The 17,840-nt window shown below is 38.9% G+C and overlaps 1 protein-coding gene across 2 annotated transcripts in view; it reads left to right on the top strand.

Annotated features, from left to right (window-relative positions):
* The window catches only part of WDR75 (WD repeat domain 75), a 36,232-nt gene extending 21,551 nt beyond the window's left edge, over positions 1 to 14,681 (top strand). The window contains exons 10-22 of one of the 2 annotated variants that reach the window (XR_016232029.1): positions 258 to 416; positions 1,601 to 1,660; positions 1,751 to 1,866; positions 2,096 to 3,217; positions 4,650 to 4,807; positions 5,269 to 5,449; positions 6,238 to 6,332; positions 7,463 to 7,558; positions 8,003 to 8,172; positions 8,721 to 8,780; positions 13,306 to 13,452; positions 13,841 to 13,932; positions 14,338 to 14,681. Coding sequence is in view for 1 of the 2 variants with exons in the window: in XM_002712248.6 (XP_002712294.3) it covers positions 258 to 416; positions 1,601 to 1,660; positions 1,751 to 1,866; positions 3,042 to 3,217; positions 4,650 to 4,807; positions 5,269 to 5,449; positions 6,238 to 6,332; positions 7,463 to 7,558; positions 8,003 to 8,172; positions 8,721 to 8,780; positions 13,306 to 13,452; positions 13,841 to 13,932; positions 14,338 to 14,542 (1,715 nt within the window). In the remaining variant the exon portion in view is untranslated. The remainder of the gene's footprint in view (positions 1 to 257; positions 417 to 1,600; positions 1,661 to 1,750; positions 1,867 to 2,095; positions 3,218 to 4,649; positions 4,808 to 5,268; positions 5,450 to 6,237; positions 6,333 to 7,462; positions 7,559 to 8,002; positions 8,173 to 8,720; positions 8,781 to 13,305; positions 13,453 to 13,840; positions 13,933 to 14,337) is intronic. The other variant, XM_002712248.6, reaches the window with a different exon arrangement.
* Positions 14,682 to 17,840: the final 3,159 nt, after the last annotated feature.

Genomic DNA, 17,840 nt, shown 5'->3' with positions numbered 1-17,840 from the left:
CCACTCTGCCTGTCAAAAAAAAGAAAAAGAATTGCTTAGGAACAAAATAGATAGCACTGGGAGGGAAGATTCTCGAACCAGCGATCATTAAATCATTTGTCTTGCATATTAAAAAGTATGAAGACACTTGTTTTTATGTTTTAAAAGAGCTTATTCCCTGATATGATAGGAAGCACACAAGTGTTGATTTTATTTTTCTTATTCTGTGTTTTTTCCCTAAAATGCTGTCTTTTTCACTCCTTTGGCTGGACATGAAGGCACCAGTCTGCTGAGTGGCGGCCGTGAGTCTGTGCTTGTGGAGTGGCGTGATGCAACAGAGAAGAATAAAGAGTTTCTCCCTCGTTTAGGAGCTACCGTTGAGCACATCTCAGTCTCACCTGCGGGGGATTTGTTTTGTACCTCTCACTCTGATAATAGTAAGTCTACATTGTTTTATTGTGAAGATGGTAAAAAGTAGTGTAATGCCATACATCACCTGGCATCTGGAAAGTGTGGGAAATAGATCTGAAGTTAATCAAGAGTTGTGTAAGGCCGGCGCCATGGCTCACTAGGCTAATCCTCCGCCTTGCAGCGCCGGCACACCGGGTTCTAGTCCCGGTCGGGGCGCCGGATTCTGTCCCGGTTGCCCCTCTTCCAGGCCAGCCCTCTGCTGTGGCCAGGGAGTGCAGTGGAGGATGGCCCAAGTCCTTGGGCCCTGCACCCCATGGGAGACCAGGATAAGTACCTGGCTCCTGCCATCGGATCAGCGTGGTGCGCCAGCCGCAGCGCACCAGCCGCGGCGGCCATTGGAGGGTGAACCAACGGCAAAAGGAAGACCTTTCTCTCTATCTCTCTCTCACTGTCCACTCTGCCTGTCAAAACAAAAAAAAAAAAAAAAAAAAAAAGAGTTGTGTAAGACTTAATGAGCATTTTTTCTTCATTCCTCTTTCCTTACATCTGTGTTCTTTTGGATACCATCAGAATCCAACATTTTTAGAATTCTTTGTATGAAAATGGAGGGACTAAGTGTATTTGCTTTTGTTGTGCCACTTAATGTTTCCAATGAAAGGGAGGATTTTAAAGTGACATTTGATGTTTTGATAATGCATTTTCAAAAGGTTGCTGTAAGATTCACCTTTGACACAGCTCTTTTCTCAGTGTGGGAGTCCTCTGGATTCTGATAGAAATGGAGGCAGTCTTGGTCTTCCCCCAGGATTTGCTCATCCTTTGACTATTCAGCCTAGACAGGCCTCATTGCAAATCCCAGAGCCCATTGCATCCTTTCCTTTCAAAATGAACATCACTGTACAATCCATTCATGTCATGACTTGTTTCAAAGTTAAGCTATCATTTGTATGTAATTTCTGAATTAACACTTAAAATGTATTCCTAAGCCCAATTGATACAACTTAAAGACTCTTCAGAAAAACCCCAACTACTAATTTTTCAACTAAATCACAAAATATTTTCCTGATTTTTTTTTAGTAAAACTCTTGAGTTATTTCAGCTTCCTAGGTTTTAAATTCTGGCATATTTCAGAATGATACAAACTCAGGTGCCTTTTTCACCTTCAAGTTTTGATTTATTTGTTTTAAAACTTTTTTTTGTTGTTAACTCACAGAGATGATGATTATTCACCGAAACCTTGAGGTATCTGCAGTAATTCAAGGCCTCGTGAAAGGTATTGTAGAGCCCATTGTTTTTGGAGTTTGGTACATTTTAAGAGGAATATTTCTCAGGTTTTGACTATTATTTGTCACTTCTTTTGCAGATAGGAATATCTTTACTGGTTTGATGATTGATCCAAGGACTAAAGCCTTGGTTTTGAATGGAAAACCTGGCCACCTGCAGTTTTATTCTCTCCAGAGTGATAAGCAGTTATACAATGTAAGACTTTTATCTATTAACTAGCCTTAAAATTAAAAGAACTCTTTACAACTAGAATCAAATAATTCATTTGGTGGCTTCTAAAATGAACTGTGCTTGTGTTTACTTGGACTTAATCTATCATATCTGTGGATGCTTAGTTTAATTATTTAGAGGCCACAGTTGCAGATATATAAGTCAATCGACGTTCTTACACTTAATTGTCTTTTTCTATTTTATCTTGTTTCAGAATGCACTCCACTTAGCTGTACCACACATCTGTGCCTTTGAGCCACAAAGATGAGGAAATGAGAATATATGAATTGACATATAAATCTATCTTCTTGTGGTGAAACAGTGTCACATTCACATACTGGAGAATTCCCAGTTTAGATTAGAGAGGAATGTTTCTTATAATCCTGATAAATAGAATCATTATTTTTTTCTTGTGCTCCATAGTACATTTGCCAGATTTCTGTCATAGCAGCTGAACAGTTTATTAGATATCATCCACCTGCCAGTTCACTCCTCATATGACCAGTGGCAGCCAGTAACCAAGAACTCCATCCTAGTCTCCCCTGTAGGTGGCAGGGCCCAAGTACTTGAGACATCATCTGCTGCCTCCCAGGCATATCATTAGCAGAATCTTGGATCAGAAGTGGAGGCAGGACTTGATCCCAGGCACTCAGATGTGGCATGTGGGCATCCCAAGAAGGGCTTAACTTTCTGCACCACAATGCCTGAAATGGGATTTTGAAAAATCCTACCCAGAACATTGCTTATCTCTCTTGACTTTCTTAAAAACAATAGGGTAATTTCTGCTCTCCACACTATCTAGTGATGTAGGATTTAACCTTCCATGTTACGTAAAACTATCTTGCCTGACCTTAGAAACAAGGGAAGAGTACTGCTTATAAGTGAAAGGTTCTGTTGTATCGTGTAATAGGTCTTAGTCAACACTAATATTTGAGGTCATTGAAAAATAATAACCACCAAATTGATGCTGTATAATGCGCTGCCTTTCTTAATGGCAGTTTTGATGTCCGTAGTAACAGTTCACTTTTCCCCTTTATCTAATACACTATTACTGTTGATTCTAGAAGTTATCTTGGATATAGTTAATTATTCATTCCTTGAATGTTTTAACATTTAAGCATTTACATTAATAAGCACTTTGTATTTTTTTAATCTGTCAGTTAGATATTATACAACAAGAATATATCAATGATTATGGTCTGATCCAAATCGAACTAACAAAAGCTGCATTTGACTACTCTGGTAACTGGCTTGCAACTGTGGAACAACGGCAAGAAAAGGAAGCAGAACTTGAATTACAAATGAAACTGTGGACATATAATAAGAAAACACAAGGGTAATGCTACCTATACAGTGGCTTTTTTAAGATTATGTATTTGAAAGTCAGAGTTACAGAGAGGGTGGTCTTCCATCTGCTGGTTCACTCCCCAAATGGCTGCAACTGCTGGAGCTGGGCCAGGCCAGAGCCAAGAGCTTTCTCTGGGTCTCCCATGTGGGTACAGGGGCCCAAGCACTTCAGCCATCTTCTGTTGCTTTCTTGGGCCATTAGAGGGAGCTAGATCAAAAGAAGAGTAGCTGGGACTTTAACTGGTGCCCATGTGAGATGCTGGCACTTCAAGTGGCAGCATAACTCTCTGTACCACAGTGTCAGCCCCTAAAGTCATTTCTTAATTTCAGAGTATAAAATACTTGACTTCTGTTTCTGGGTTCAGTTGTCAGTCTTCAAGGTGTTTCACTTTAGTAGGTTTTAGACTTAGAGATAAGAGGGAATTATTCTAATAAAGCCGTTACTTAAACTTTCTGCTCTGAGAAGGCATTAGTGTCCTGTAGGTTGTGATGTGTTGTCACCTCATTGCATAAATGAAAAAACAGAAATGACACCCCAAAGACAGTATCTTATTCTTCTAAACAAATCCAGAATTAGAATCAAGATGTTCCCTTGCTCTTCATTAGTGTGATTCAATAGTGTAGGTGAAGGTATAGTGTAGTGTGGTAGTATGTGTGTTGTGATTAGACAAGATGCTCACTGATTTCTTGACCAGTAGTTATAATAAGCCTTTATCAAGTCCCTGCTATGTGGCACAAACTGGGCTTAGTGCTCTCATACCCTTTGTGTTAGTAATTTTCAGAAGAATACTATAAGTAAGCCTGTTGTCAACATTTTACGTTTGGGGAAACAGTCCCAGACAGATTTAGCAGCTGTCTTTAGGCACTCCCCTTGTTACCTGAACATTTTAAAAATCAAAAGACCGTGCTGCCCTGGTGTTCTTTTAAGACCTAATGTCAATGTAGGTCATTCACAGCACTCCTCTCGTAAGCTGGAAGACAAGCTTTGAGAGATAGTTGGGTGACTGAAGATAGTAAACAATGATCAAGGCAATTTGAAAACATTTTCTTTCCACATTTCCTTGCACATGGGAACATCCAGTTTTCATTTTTAGAAGTAGACAGTGAATGATATTGGATACAGTTTTCCTGTAAGCCTTCAAGGATTGTGGCCTGCTGACTTATACTCATTTTATGCCAGTTAGCTGACCACTATACATAGTGATCTCTGAACAGTGTAAGTGGCATAAGGACACAAGTCATACAACTCTGCATATTGTGATATTAGAGTACTTAGTTGTTTGTCATTCTGAGTGATAATCTAACCATAGCCTATTCTGATAGATATTATTTTAGAATGTCCAATGTGTAAGAAACTCTAGGTAACAGATTACCATATTCTTCTGATGTAAGAGTAAATTTTGTGATTTCCTTCCCACTAGGTTTGTCCTTAACACAAAGATTAATATGCCGCATGAAGACCACATCACAGCTCTCTGTTTCTGTAATACAGAGAAGTCAGACAACCCCACTTTGGTTACAGCTAGTAAGGATGGTCACTTCAAAGTATGGATATTAACAGATGATTCTGACATATACAGTAAGTTAATTAAATGCGGTATATTTTAAAAGCAAACAAAGAATTGATGTACTTACCTCAAACTTGTATCCATTCTGTTAGGACATTTCTAACTTGTTGAATTCTGTAGGATATTGCTTGATATTAGTAGATTTGGGAGATAACATTTTACATGTCTTTTCCCCCAATGTTTTTAAATGGTCTTCCTGATGAATCTTGTGATTATTCTAGCTTGTAAGGGTACTACAGAAAGGACTTTTGCTGCTAGCTCTTTGACTGCTCCATTGTAGGGAGGTCAAAGTCTTTGAAAAGGGGCGTAAATTTCAAATTAGTCCATATTTCATACCACTTGAGCTTACGGTTGTGAGAGCAGGGTTGTTTGTGTGTGTGTGTGCCTTTGTTTCTTTATCCTTACTGCTTAATACATCTCTGTCAAGTTTCCACATTGATACTATTTCTAAACATGGCTTCTGTTTCCGCAGAGAAAGCTGTTGGCTGGACCTGTGACTTTGTGGGTAGTTATCACAAATATCAGGCAACTAACTGTTGTTTCTGTGAAGATGGTTCTTTACTAGCAGTTAGTTTTGAAGAAATTGTCACAATATGGGATTCAGAAACATGGGAACTTAAATGTACGTTTTGCCAACGAGCTGGAAAGATAAGGTATGTAAAAGTATTGGGGAATATGTAGTATGTTTTAAATTTTATCTGTTTAAACTTTGGTAAGAGTTTACGCTTTTCTCCAAAGGTAGCCTGTAGGTCAGTGGAGCAAGAAACTAAAAATGATGATGACACAAACTGCCAACATTTCCATTGTTGAGATTAACATTAATTCTTGGCCGACAGGTTTTCCTTTGTAATAAATACTTTATATGTGTGGCGTGTAATAATAGAGGCTGTACATAAGCCTCAATGGATCCAAACTGTACTTATCTTCTGCGTTTTTCTGTAACAACTACATTATGTTCAAACCTCACTGTTTGTGAGAAGGACAGGGGAAAATAACAGTGTATCTCCCATTTTTACTTCTGATAACTGGGAAAGGACAGAATGGCAGACTGATGAGATTGTTCTAATTCCCTACATGTGACTCAGAATTTACTTTGTAAAATTGCAAGTTTTCTTCTAGTAGGCAAAGAGCATAAAATAGTTTTTCTTAAGTGACTTTGCACATTTTATGTCTTTTCTCTGTTGTATATTCATTGCTGTGTATTAGAGAATACATTGCTTCTTCATATTACAGAGTTAGTCATCAAACCAAATATAAAAACAGAATAGATAAGCTTTCCCTTTTGTATACCTTAGCCCCTTTTTCATCAGGATAATTGTAAACAAACAACGCTTGTCTATCTAAAAATCTGCACTGGGTACAGTGTCTGGAAGTCTGCAGTTCTTTGTACCTAAACAAGCCGGAACCGAGCATCACTAACTTCTCTGTGGTTTTGTCCTAGGCACCTTTGCTTTGGGAGACTGACATGTTCCAAGTACCTTCTCGGTACCACTGAAAGTGGCGTTCTTTGCTGTTGGAATCTGCTCAGTTGTGCATGTGAGACTTTTTTTTTACTTTAAAGTGTAACTTGGTAATGCACATGGGAAGTTGCCATCCAACTTTGGCATTTTAGGACTTGGTGATCCTGTCTTCATAGCTGTATCTGGAGATTGTGTAATTTTCCACAGGACACATTATACCTCCAAAACTTGGAGAGTGCTAGACCTGAAATAGATTCCTTACAGATAGCCCCATCGCTGGTAGAACAGCTTCCGTCATCCTCGGCTTTTGCACTACATTCAGTTTGTCTGACTCTGCTGCCCTCCCCATCCTCCGTCCTTGTGACAGTCAGAGGAACATTTCTGTAATGAATCCTACCCTGCAGTGTCCCTGGCAGCTTAACATTTGAAGGTATTCTACCACAAGGGTCCTAACAAGTGTAAACCAGTGGCATTTTGCTCATTGGAGTGTGTTTGAAAGGCGTGGGGGTTGCTTCATGATGACTGTGTGTTGTAACTTTGTTTTATTTTTCATAGTGACTCTGGTCAATAGATTTGCCCCCATTTACAAGCAGCAGAAAAGCATCAGACATAAGATTCAATGAAATAATTTTTTCATAATGAATGAAAGGAATACTGAATTTCCACTTTGTTTTTCTGCTTCTTGCTTTTTTTCTTTCATTTCTACTTTGTCAGCCTTGCACTGATAATTTTAATGTGTCTATATGTGTCATTTGGAAAAATAAAATTCTTCCTAAAAATATGAAGATTGGCCACTACAAATAATCTTTGAAGGGGTGGATTAAGCTGCCACCTCAGATGCCCTCATCCCATATTGGAGTGCCACTTCCAGCTCTAGCTGCTCTGCTCTACTTCAGACCCAACTTCCTACTACATCCAGGGAAACGTCAGATGATGGCCAAGTGTTTGGACCCCTGCCATGTAGAAGACCAGGGTGGAGTTCCAGGCTCCTGGCTTCAACTTTACCCAACGCTGGCTATTGTATCCATTTGGAGAGTGAACGAGCAGATGGAAGGCTGTGTGTGTGTATCTGTGTGTGTCTGTGTGTGTGTGTGTGTGTGTGTGTGTGTCTGCATTTCAAGTAGATGAAAAAAACTGTTAAATAAGCTTCATGAAGCTTTTGGTCAATTTATTCTTAGAATTGAATCACTTTTGGTTTTCCCCCAGTGGAGTGGAGTGCAAAATTAAATGTTAGCATTATGGAACCTGATCCTGAGTCAGAGAATATTGCTGCAGTCTCTCAGTCTTCAGTGGGTTCAGATTGTAAGTACAAACCATGCTTTGATAGTAAAGATTTATTGCCTAATTTTTTCAGTCTGATGCCTTTAATACAATTTCAGTCCAACTTGCCTTCAAACCAGACATCCTTTTGAAAACATTGTGCTCAGGCACTGCCCTTCCTTTCTTGCTCCAGTACCTTGTTAGGTAAATAGTCATACATTTCTCTGTTTTAGCACCTAAGATTCTGCTGCAATATTTTGGTGTCTGTCTACTGCGGTAAATTCTGGTCTCTGAAGCCAGGATCCCTTTTCTGTTTTTTCATTATCATAGCCCTCATTGCTAAATGTTTCGGCACATAGTAGGCACCAAATAGATACTTGTTGAGGTACAGCCTAAAACATTCAGGAGGTAGGCCATTTGCTAAATGGAGTAAGTCCTGCAATAAGTTTTGCAGTCAACATCTCATTGTCTGTTTTTTTCCTCTAGTGTTTGTATTTAAACCTAGTGAGCCAAGGCCATTGTATATTCAAAAGGATATCTCCAGAGAGGAAGTCCAGTGGGGGGTGTTTGTTCCACGAGATATCCCTGAGTCGTTCACCTCGGAAGCTTACCAGTGGCTCAACAGATCCCAGTTCTATTTCCTGACAAAATCACAGGTAACTGCCCCCTCTCAAGAGACAATCACTGAGTACTTGTAGTTTTAGTGTTTATTTCTGGGTGGAATAGTTTTATTAGAGGATTATTTCCCAACAGAAATAGTCTTATGGCCTCACTACAGCAGTATTACTAGTGTGAGTTTGTTAGAACCACTTTAGCTTTGAAGCTCTGTAAGTGTTGCCTGTATTAACTTCCTGACAGCAAAAATGCAGAACAACTAAAGTACTTTAAATACTTCTTTTATTAGCAGGGTTCTTTCAACTTTTAGCATTCAATTTGCTATTAAAAAAAAATAGTGGCTTGAATTTGATCTATCAGCCAAATTTAATTTCATTACCAGTTCTTAAATGTATCTCAGAACATAATCACTTAACTCTCACAATAGTTTTTATGTAATTTTTGATCTTTTATTACTTTTCAGTGGACAGCTATAGGTATCCACACAAGCAACTCACTTTCCCATTTTGTTTAACTCTTTGTTTCACCTTATTTAGCTTTTGCACTCTTCAGTTCATCTTTTGCATTATCAACTGATCTCTCTTTTCAGAGTTTATTGACATTTAGTACAAAGTCTCCAGAAGAGAAACTCACACCAACAAGCAAACAGGTATGTTTCAGCCATTCATAGGGCTGCCTAAAAAGAGCTTATTTTTTAGAACGCAACTGTGAGAAAGATATTTCAGCTGGCCCTAAATGACATTTTGAAACATGGATTTTTTTAAACCAATGTATCCCTTGTGAAGGTAGAGAGCTCTTTGGAATTTTTTAAAAATTTCTATCAATAACATAAGCTTATTATTTCAAGAGTCTAATGCAGTTGGTACTCTGTATCCAAGGAGTCCACTCTGCAGTTTAACCACCACGGATAGAAAATATTCTGGGGGGGTGGGGAATGTGTCTGTACTAAACATTTAAAGACTACTTTTCATTCTTTCCTAAATAATATACCATGACAACTACTACCTTTTTTTCTTTTTTTTTTTTTTTTTAAAGTTTTATTTATGGGGCCAGCACTGTGGCATAGCAGGTAAAGCCATCTGTAGTGCTGGCATCCCATATGGACGCCAGTTCAAGTCCCAGCTGTGCTACTTCTGATCCAGCTCTCTGCTATGGCCTGGGAAAGCAGCAGAAGATAGCCCAAGTCTTTGGGCCCCTGCACCCTTGTGGGAGACCCGGAAGAAACTCCTAGCTCCAGGCTTCGGATCAGTGCAGCTCAGGCCATTGCAGCCAGTTGGGGAGTGAACCAGCTGATGGAAGATCCCTCTCTCTCTTTCTCTTTTTTTCTTGCGCTCTCTCTCTCTGCCTCTCCTTCTCTCTATGTAATTCTGACTTTCAAGTAAAATAAATAAATCTTTAAATAAATCTTGAAAGCTAGAGTTACACAGAGAGAAGAGAGGCAGAGAGAGAGAGAGACAGAGACAGAGAGATCTTCCATCCGCTGGTTCACTCCCCAATTGGCTGCAACAACCGGAGCTGTGCCGATCCGAAGCCAGGAGCCAGGAGCTTCTTCTGGGTCTCCCACGTGGGTGCAGGGGCCCAAAGACTTGGACCATCCTCTAGTACTTTCCCAGGCAATAGCAGAGAGCTGGAGCAGAAGTAGAGCAGCGGGGACTAGAACCAGCACCCATATGGGATGCTGGTGCTTCATGCCAGGGCTTTAACCCCCTGCGCCACAGCATCCGCCCCAGCATGACAACTACTCACATGACTGTACACTATATTAAGCATTGTAAGTAAGCTAGAGATCAAGAGTATGTACATTGGCTGTATGCAAATGGCACACCATTTCACACATAAGTATCTATGTATTTTGGTGTGTGCAGAGGACACATTGGTAGTGTGAGGTGGGTACTGTTGGTTCTGTAAGCAGTTCCCAGTGAAGGACAACTGATACTACAAAGCTATTCAGGAAAAACTTACCTAACACCACTGCCACTACCCACAAAGACAGACACTCTCAATTCTTTCAGCTGGAATTTTTATTTAACACACACTGTCTCATGTTTCTCCTAGTTTTCTCAATAAAAATAAATCATAAATTTATCAATCAGTGTTTACCAGACCATGTAAACACTGTTCATACCCCAGCCATGTAGTCATACAGATTGTTTTTCCATTTTGACCTATCTCGTTTTCTCTAGAATTAACGGTTGCTGCTTGTTTCTTTCTTTATTTTATTTTTTTTTTTTAAGATTTATTTATTTGAAAGGCAGAGTTGCAGAGAGGCAGAAGCAGAGAGAAAGAGAGCTTCCATCTGCTAGTTCACTCCCCAAATGACCACAATAGCCTGAGCGAGGCCGATCTGAAGCCAGGAGCTTCTTTCAGGTCTCCCATGTGGGTGTGGGAGCCCTAGGACTTGGGACATTTTCTGTTGATTGCCCAGGCACATTAGCAGGGAGCTGGATAGGAAGTGGATTAACTGGGGCTCAAACCAGTGCCCGTATGGGATGCCTGTGCTGCAGGCAGCAGCCTTACACACTATGCCACAGCGCCAGCCCCCTGCATTTTTCCATTTGCTTAGTTTTCTGTTTACTTCTCACTCAATTCAACCTCTACCAAGTTGTCTGTCTTTTCTTTTCTTTTCTTTTCTTTTTTTTTTTTTTTTTTTTTTTTAAGGACAGAGAGAGAGAGACCTCCCCTTGCTCATTCACAAATGCCTGCAGCAGGCAGGGCTAGGCCAGGTCAAAGCTGGGAGCAGAGAACTAAATCCGGATCTCCCACATTGGCATCTTAACCATTGTGCTAAATGCCCACCCCTTACCCGTATTATGTAAGCCTTCTGACAGTATTTTCAGACATATTAGCTATTTATTCAGGTTGTGAAGAAATGTTCCCAAGAACCCTTCTGACTTGCTTCATTCTGGAACAGCTGCTCCTGTACCTGTATCTATCATGCAGTAGTCATCTTAGGATCCACATCCACCATCAGTCTGGGAAATTGTTTCTTTCTTTTGTTAGATCCACAGCTGCCTTTTTTTTTTTTTTTTTTTTTTTTGTCATTCTCTTCCTTTGGTGATGTGCATTCTGATGCATGTTTGGAAATGTTTTTATTCTCTCCTTCTTGGTTGCCTGGTTGGTTATAAAGTTGTAAATTCAACCTCATTTTCTCAGATGGTGTCTTTTTTATAGCTTCCAGTGTTGCTAATATCTAAGCCCATTCTTTATTTTCTTTTTAAGATTTTTCTGTTTGTTTATTTGTTTGAAAGGCAGAGTGACACAGAGAGAGATCTTCTGGCCACTCCCCAAACAGCAGCAACAGCTGGAGATAGGTCAGGCCAAACCAGAATCCAGGAGCTCTACCCTGGCTTCCTGTGTAGGTTGCTGGAACCCAGCCATGGAGGTCATCATCTGTTACCTTCCTAGGTACATTAGCAGGTAGCTAAATCCAAACTGAAGCAGCCAGGACTTGAACCAGTCTAGGGGAATTGGGTATTCCAAGTAATTGCTTAACCTGGTACACCACAACACTCCCCACCCCAAGCCCATCCTTTTTCTATAAATTGGCTTTTTTCTTTTTTCCTAAAAAACACTCACTAAATTTACTCACCAATTTTTATTGATTATATTAAATGCTAGTGACTAGTCTAGGCACTTGGGAAGCAAGGAAAATAGTGAAGTCCCTAAATCTGTAGTATTCACAGTCTACCAGAAGATGGAGTGAACAAGAATCACTAAGTAAATAAAATGTCAGAAGATGACAAGATTTATTGGTGGGAAGGAAAAATAAAGGAAGGGGTGGGAGTTGGTCAGTGGGGTGCAGCTTGCAGTTTTAAATAGCAAAGTCAAGGTAGGCCTTGCTGAAGACTTTGATTTTTTTTTCCCTTTGAATTATAGAGCCCACTGGAATGTGCTGAATAACAATAAAATTACTTTTCTCCATTGTGTTTCTGGAACTTCTGTTTTGTGGTAGACCTTCCAGAGTACTGCTCTGATACTGTGTGTGTTTGTCTGTGTGACTGTGTGTCTGTTTCCCTTTTCTGTTTTCTATGAGATTTTATTATCAGATCTTTTTTAACCCCCTCCCTCTTGCATGGTCTGTTGTTCATTTTCACTTTTTTTTTTTTTTTTTTACTTTATTTTGACTAGTTTTTTAAAAGGTAGAGACAGAGAGGTCTCCCCACCTGCTGGTTCACTCCCCAAATGATTGCTTCTTTCTCTGATGCATGAGTAGGCAACTGGATTGGAGGTAGAGCAGCCAGGACTCAAACCAGTGCTCATATGGGATGTTAGCACCTTAGGCAGAGGCTTAACCCACCGTGCCATGATACCAGCCCCAAGTTTGTGTTTATTTTCAGTCTGCTCTGGTCATTCTCTTTCGTTGTGTAGGTTTTCATCAGTCCGGTGACTTTTGATTCTCTGCTCTTATTTAAAAGTGGAGCCTATCTTTTGGCTTCCACAATTGGGCTCTGTTTTATTACAAAAATCTTCATTGTCATTATGTTTAGGTCCACTGTCAATCTGCTCAAACTGCCCAGATGAAATATTTCAAAGTTCTTGCCTCAAGGATTTGGATGCTGATTAACCCCCTATATGAAATGTAACTACCTTTAGTCATGAAAAGGACACCACCACCCCAAGTCTAAAACTTTGATTCTGTACTCCAGGAATAGGCTGAGAGCCCCCTGCTAGCACTGAGGAGGAGATGCAGGAATCTGAGTGCTTTCTAAGCAGACCTTCAACCAGCCCATCTGTATTTCTTAGCCCCCTTCCACACTTGCTGAGGTCCTGTAATTACTGACTCCTGATCTTTGTGGGATTCTCAAATATGAACAGCCAGCTTAGAATTCTGCTTTTTCAGATCTCCTGTCAGTTCACATCCTGCAACCTGCTTTACAGTTTCCAGCATGTTGATACTGTGGCCATCTCCCCAGCTTTTCAACATGTGGGTTTATGACCTTTTGCATAAAACCCTTTGCTGACAGATGTATAGGATTTGGTGAAGAAACTGGTAAATCCATATTGTTTTCTTTCATGGAAGTGTCCACTGTTAGCTTCTCCTACAGAAGTGCAATACTGGGCTTTAAAGTTCCTTCCATTCCAGATATTTTATTATTTTACAATACTTGTTTTACATCAGAGACAATTCCTCCTTTTCACTGAAATGATTTTCCTTTGGTCTCAAATCTTTATAGCTGCTAGCAGAAGAAAGTCTTCCAACAACCCCATTTTATTTCATACTGGGAAAGCACAGGCAACAACAGGATGAAAAATTCCATGAAAATTCAGAGAATGAACTGGTGCAACTACCCTTAACAGAAAACATACCCGCAGTTAATGAGGTAAGTAGTATTAAAATAACTCATGTAAAACAGATTGCTAAGTTGGGGGGTTTTATACATTCAATCTGTAAGATTGTTTTTGAATACCATTTTGCTGTATCACATGAATACCTAAGCCGAAGTTAACATGACTTGATAATTTGGCATTAATTTGCTATGATTTAGGATTAATTTGGAATTAATTTGTGGGAAGCGAATGGGATGGTTTACATAAATATAAGAGGATGAAAGTCCTTTTTCTTTGGCTTCTTTTTTCTGGGAGTAGTGGAAGACTTTTGCGTTTGACTCATGGTATTTACAATAATAAGTACTTAGGATGTTGAAGGAACCGAGTATGCCCAAAGATAAACTTCATAAATGAAACCCTGTGTTTCTGTTTTCACTCCAGCTTCTTCACACGCCAGCCCATGTGTTGCCATCTGCTTCTTTCCTGTGCTCCCTGTTCATAAATTCTTTGTTGCTGTCTAAAGAGACAAAGAGGTAAAGCAGATCTTTAAGTGCGTTTAGATATTCTATTCAAGGTAACAGGATAGTTCATGATACTTTTGATTAGAATATTCTTCTATGGTATTTCTCTTTATCCAACGTTCTAATTGTAGTGAAAAAATATGAGTATTAAGTCAAATGCATTAAAAGTCAGTTTCAGAAAAGAGAACTTATGTGTGTGTTTTAAAGATTTGGTATCTAATTAAAAATTATACTTTATAGTAACTTGTAGTTTTTTAATTAAATTAATTTGTAACTTTTTATGAGAACTTGTAATTTTTAAAGGACACTGATAGCAAGATTTAAAGGTCATATTTTAATATAGATGTCTTAAATTAGAAAGTTATTGTTTAGAAATAATTACTAATAGTGATTTGATATTTATTCTGTTTGTTAAAGTGCTGAAGAAATTCCAGATGATGTAGATATGCAAGAAGAAAAAGAAAGTGACAACTCTGATGAAGAAAATGCTTTTACTGAAAAGGTCCAAGACACAAAGCACACAGATTTGGGAGAAGACATTTTCCATCAGTTGTCAAAATCTGAAGAAAAAGAACTGAGAAAACTCAGGAAGGTAGACTATAGCTGGATTGCTACCTTTTAGTTCCTGGAGATGGAGGAGAGTTCTTAAACTTTGTGGTTTTTTTAATGTATACTGACATTCTAAAAAACATTTATTTTAAAGTTATTTCTGTTCCTAAAATAAAATGTTAATACTTAACAGACTTTTAAAAACTGATAATGTGAAACCACATTTGCATTGAGTTTCGCTGTTGCAGGGATATTCATAGGTCATACAATCACTTTATTTTGAATCACACGCTGACCCTATGAAATAGGTATTTTCTTCATTGGTGATACAGCAGAGCTGAAATTTGAACTTACTTCTCTTGATGGAATTTAGAGATGAATTGATTATATTGTATTCTACAGACCCCACTGAGGATGTTGCGTAATAACATGAGATGCCTAAAATTTGAAAGATTTTAAATTCAAATCATCTGGCCCAAAGACCCATTGCTAGTAGAAAACAAATACCCTCTGTTTTACGTTAAAGTATTGAAATTTCTACATCCAAACAGTTAGCATTTTGAATTTTCTAGTTCCTTGATAATACTTCTTTAAAAATTGCATTAGAAAGAACACAAAAACAGTAAAGTAGGAGTCGGCATCATGGCCCAGCAGGGATTAAACTGCCACTTAAGACACTGGCATCCAGGTTTCAGTGTCAGTTCAATACCACTACTCCACTTCCAGTCCAGCTTCCTATTAAGCTGCAGCAGAAGGTGTCCTAAGTGTCTGGGCCCCTGTTACCCATGGGTGTGAACCATATGGAGTTCCTGGCTCCTGACTTTACCCTGGCTGTAACATCCTTTTAGAGAGTGAACTAGGAAATACAAAGATCCCTGTCTCCTTTTCTCTGTGTCACTCTGCTTTTCAAATAAATATTTTTTAAAAAAACCTTTTGTCTTAAAGTATTATGTCTGATATTAAGATAGCTACTCCTACTCATTTTTTAATTTTCATTTGCATAGACTGTCTTTGTCTTTGTTGGTAAAGTGTGTTTCTTGGCAGCATATAAATGGGTCTTGTATTTTGATCCATTTAGCTAGTCTGTATCTTTTAATTGGAGAATTTAGCCCATTTACATTCAAGGATATTATTAATAAGTAATTACTTGATCCTGCCATTTTTCCATAAATATCTTTTTGGTTTTTTTGTATCTCCTTTGTAATTTACTAGGAGGAGGTTTTGTGCCTTTCTATTCTTTTGCAATGCTGATTATCTTTCTCTGTTTCTATGTGTAGTGAATCTTCAAGTATTATTTGAAGGCTGGCTGGGTGATGCCAAATTGCTTTCAGTTTTTATTTCTCTTCGAAGGTCTTTGTTTCACCTTCATTTATAAATGAGAGCTTTGCTAATATTCTGGGTTGACAGTTTTTTTCTTTAAGAACTTAGACTATAGCTCCATTTTTTTCTAACCTATAGGATTTCTGATGAGAAATCTGCTGTCAGTCTGATTGATGACCTTTCTGGCATTTCTCTCTTGAACATCTTAGGGTCTTTCTGTTTTACTTTTGAAAGTGTGAATATAAGGTGTCATGGTGAAGATCTATGATCATGTCTATTTATGCTTCCCAGTAGAGGAAGTACATAGAATCACAAATGGGCTTTAAGACAAAAACTGTTAAAAGAGACAAAAAAAGGTCATTATGTAGTGATTAATGGATAAATCAACAGGAATATATGACTGTAGTAAATGTGTATGTACCCAATGCTGGGACCTCCATCTATTTCTTTAAGGAAGTCAAGAGTTAACAGAGAAAGGGAAAGACAGAGAGAGGGGTCATTCATCCACAGGTTAAATCCCCAAGTGACTACAATGGCCAGAGATGAGCTAGGCGGAAGCCAGGAGCCAGGAGCTTCTTCTGGGTCTCCCATAAGGTTGCAATTGCGCCATATTCTGCTGCTTTTCCCAGGCTATTAGCAGGGTGCTGTCTCAGAAGAGAAGCGGGCAGACATGAGCTGGTGCCCATGTGGGAAACTGGCATTGCAGGCAGCAACTTCACCTATTGCTCCACAATGCCAGCACCAACGCCCATCTATTTAAAACAAATATTAATGATTCTAAAGCAAAACATATGTTCCAATACAATAATAATGGCAGAATTCAGTGTTTCACTTTGTATCAATGAACAGGTCAACTACATAAAAAATCAACAAAGAAACAAGAGCTAACCTACACTATTGAGCAAATGGCTCTAATCAATATCTAAGGAACATTTCATCCCATAGCCTCAGAGTACATGTTTTCATCAATGCACGGAACATTCTCTATGGAAGACTATATGCTAGAGCATAAAACAGGGATCAACAAATTTTAAAAAAAAAATGAAAACTTACCTTGTATCTTTTCTAACCAAAATGGAATGAAGCTAAAAATTAAAAACCTAAGAAGCTCTAAAAACTATACAAACCCATGGAAACTGAACAGATTCCTGCATAAACAGTGAGTCATAGAAGAAAACAAAAGAGAAATCAAAAAATCCCTTGAAACAAAATGAAAATCACAACATACCAAAACCCAAGGAATACAGCAAAAGTGGTGTTACAGTAAAATATACAGCAATTAGTGCATACATCAACAAATTGGAAAGGTGTCAAATGACCTAACAGTGGATCTCAAGGACCTAGAAAAACAAGAACAAGCCTAAAATTAATAGGAGAAAAGAAATGAAAGTGAAATAAAAACATTGAAGATCAGTGGAATGAAGAGCTGGTTTTTTGAAAAAAGAAAATTGATAACACCATTGGCCCAACTAACCAAAACAAAAAGACCCCATTTAATAAAATCAGGGGGTTAGGCCAGCACCACAGCTTACTAGTCTATTCCTCTGCCTGCAGTGCTGGTACCCTGGGTTCTAGTCCCGGTTGGGGTGCTGCATTCTGTCCCAGTTGCTCCTTTTCCAGTCCAGCTCTCTTCTGTGGCCTGGGAAGGCAGTGGAGGATGGCCCAAGTCCTTGGGCCCTGCACCCACATGGGAGACCAGGAGGAAGCACCTGGCTCCTGGCTTCGGATCGGCGCAGCATGCCGGCCGTGGCAGCCATTTTGGGGGTGAACCAATGGAAGACCTTTCTCTCTGTCTCTCTCGCTCTCTCTGTCTAACTCTGCCTGTCCAAAAAAAATAAGTAAATAAATAAATAAAATCAGGGGTGAAAAAGATGTTAAAGCTGATAACACAGAAATTAAAATGATAATCATGAATTACAAACAGGCATATGCCAACAAATTTACAAATCTAGAAATGGATAGATTTCTGGAAACATAATTTTCCAAAATTGAGGCACAAAGATAAAACCTAAGTAGATCAATAACCCAAATGGAGATTGAGAGAGTAATAC

Source organism: Oryctolagus cuniculus, chromosome 3 (genome assembly GCF_051225735.1).
Source record: "Oryctolagus cuniculus isolate XC-2025 breed Fujian yellow rabbit chromosome 3, ASM5122573v1, whole genome shotgun sequence".
Taxonomy (NCBI): domain Eukaryota; kingdom Metazoa; phylum Chordata; class Mammalia; order Lagomorpha; family Leporidae; genus Oryctolagus; species Oryctolagus cuniculus.
Note: the sequence above shows the minus strand (reverse complement) of the source record. Positions and strands in the feature narration are given on the sequence as shown.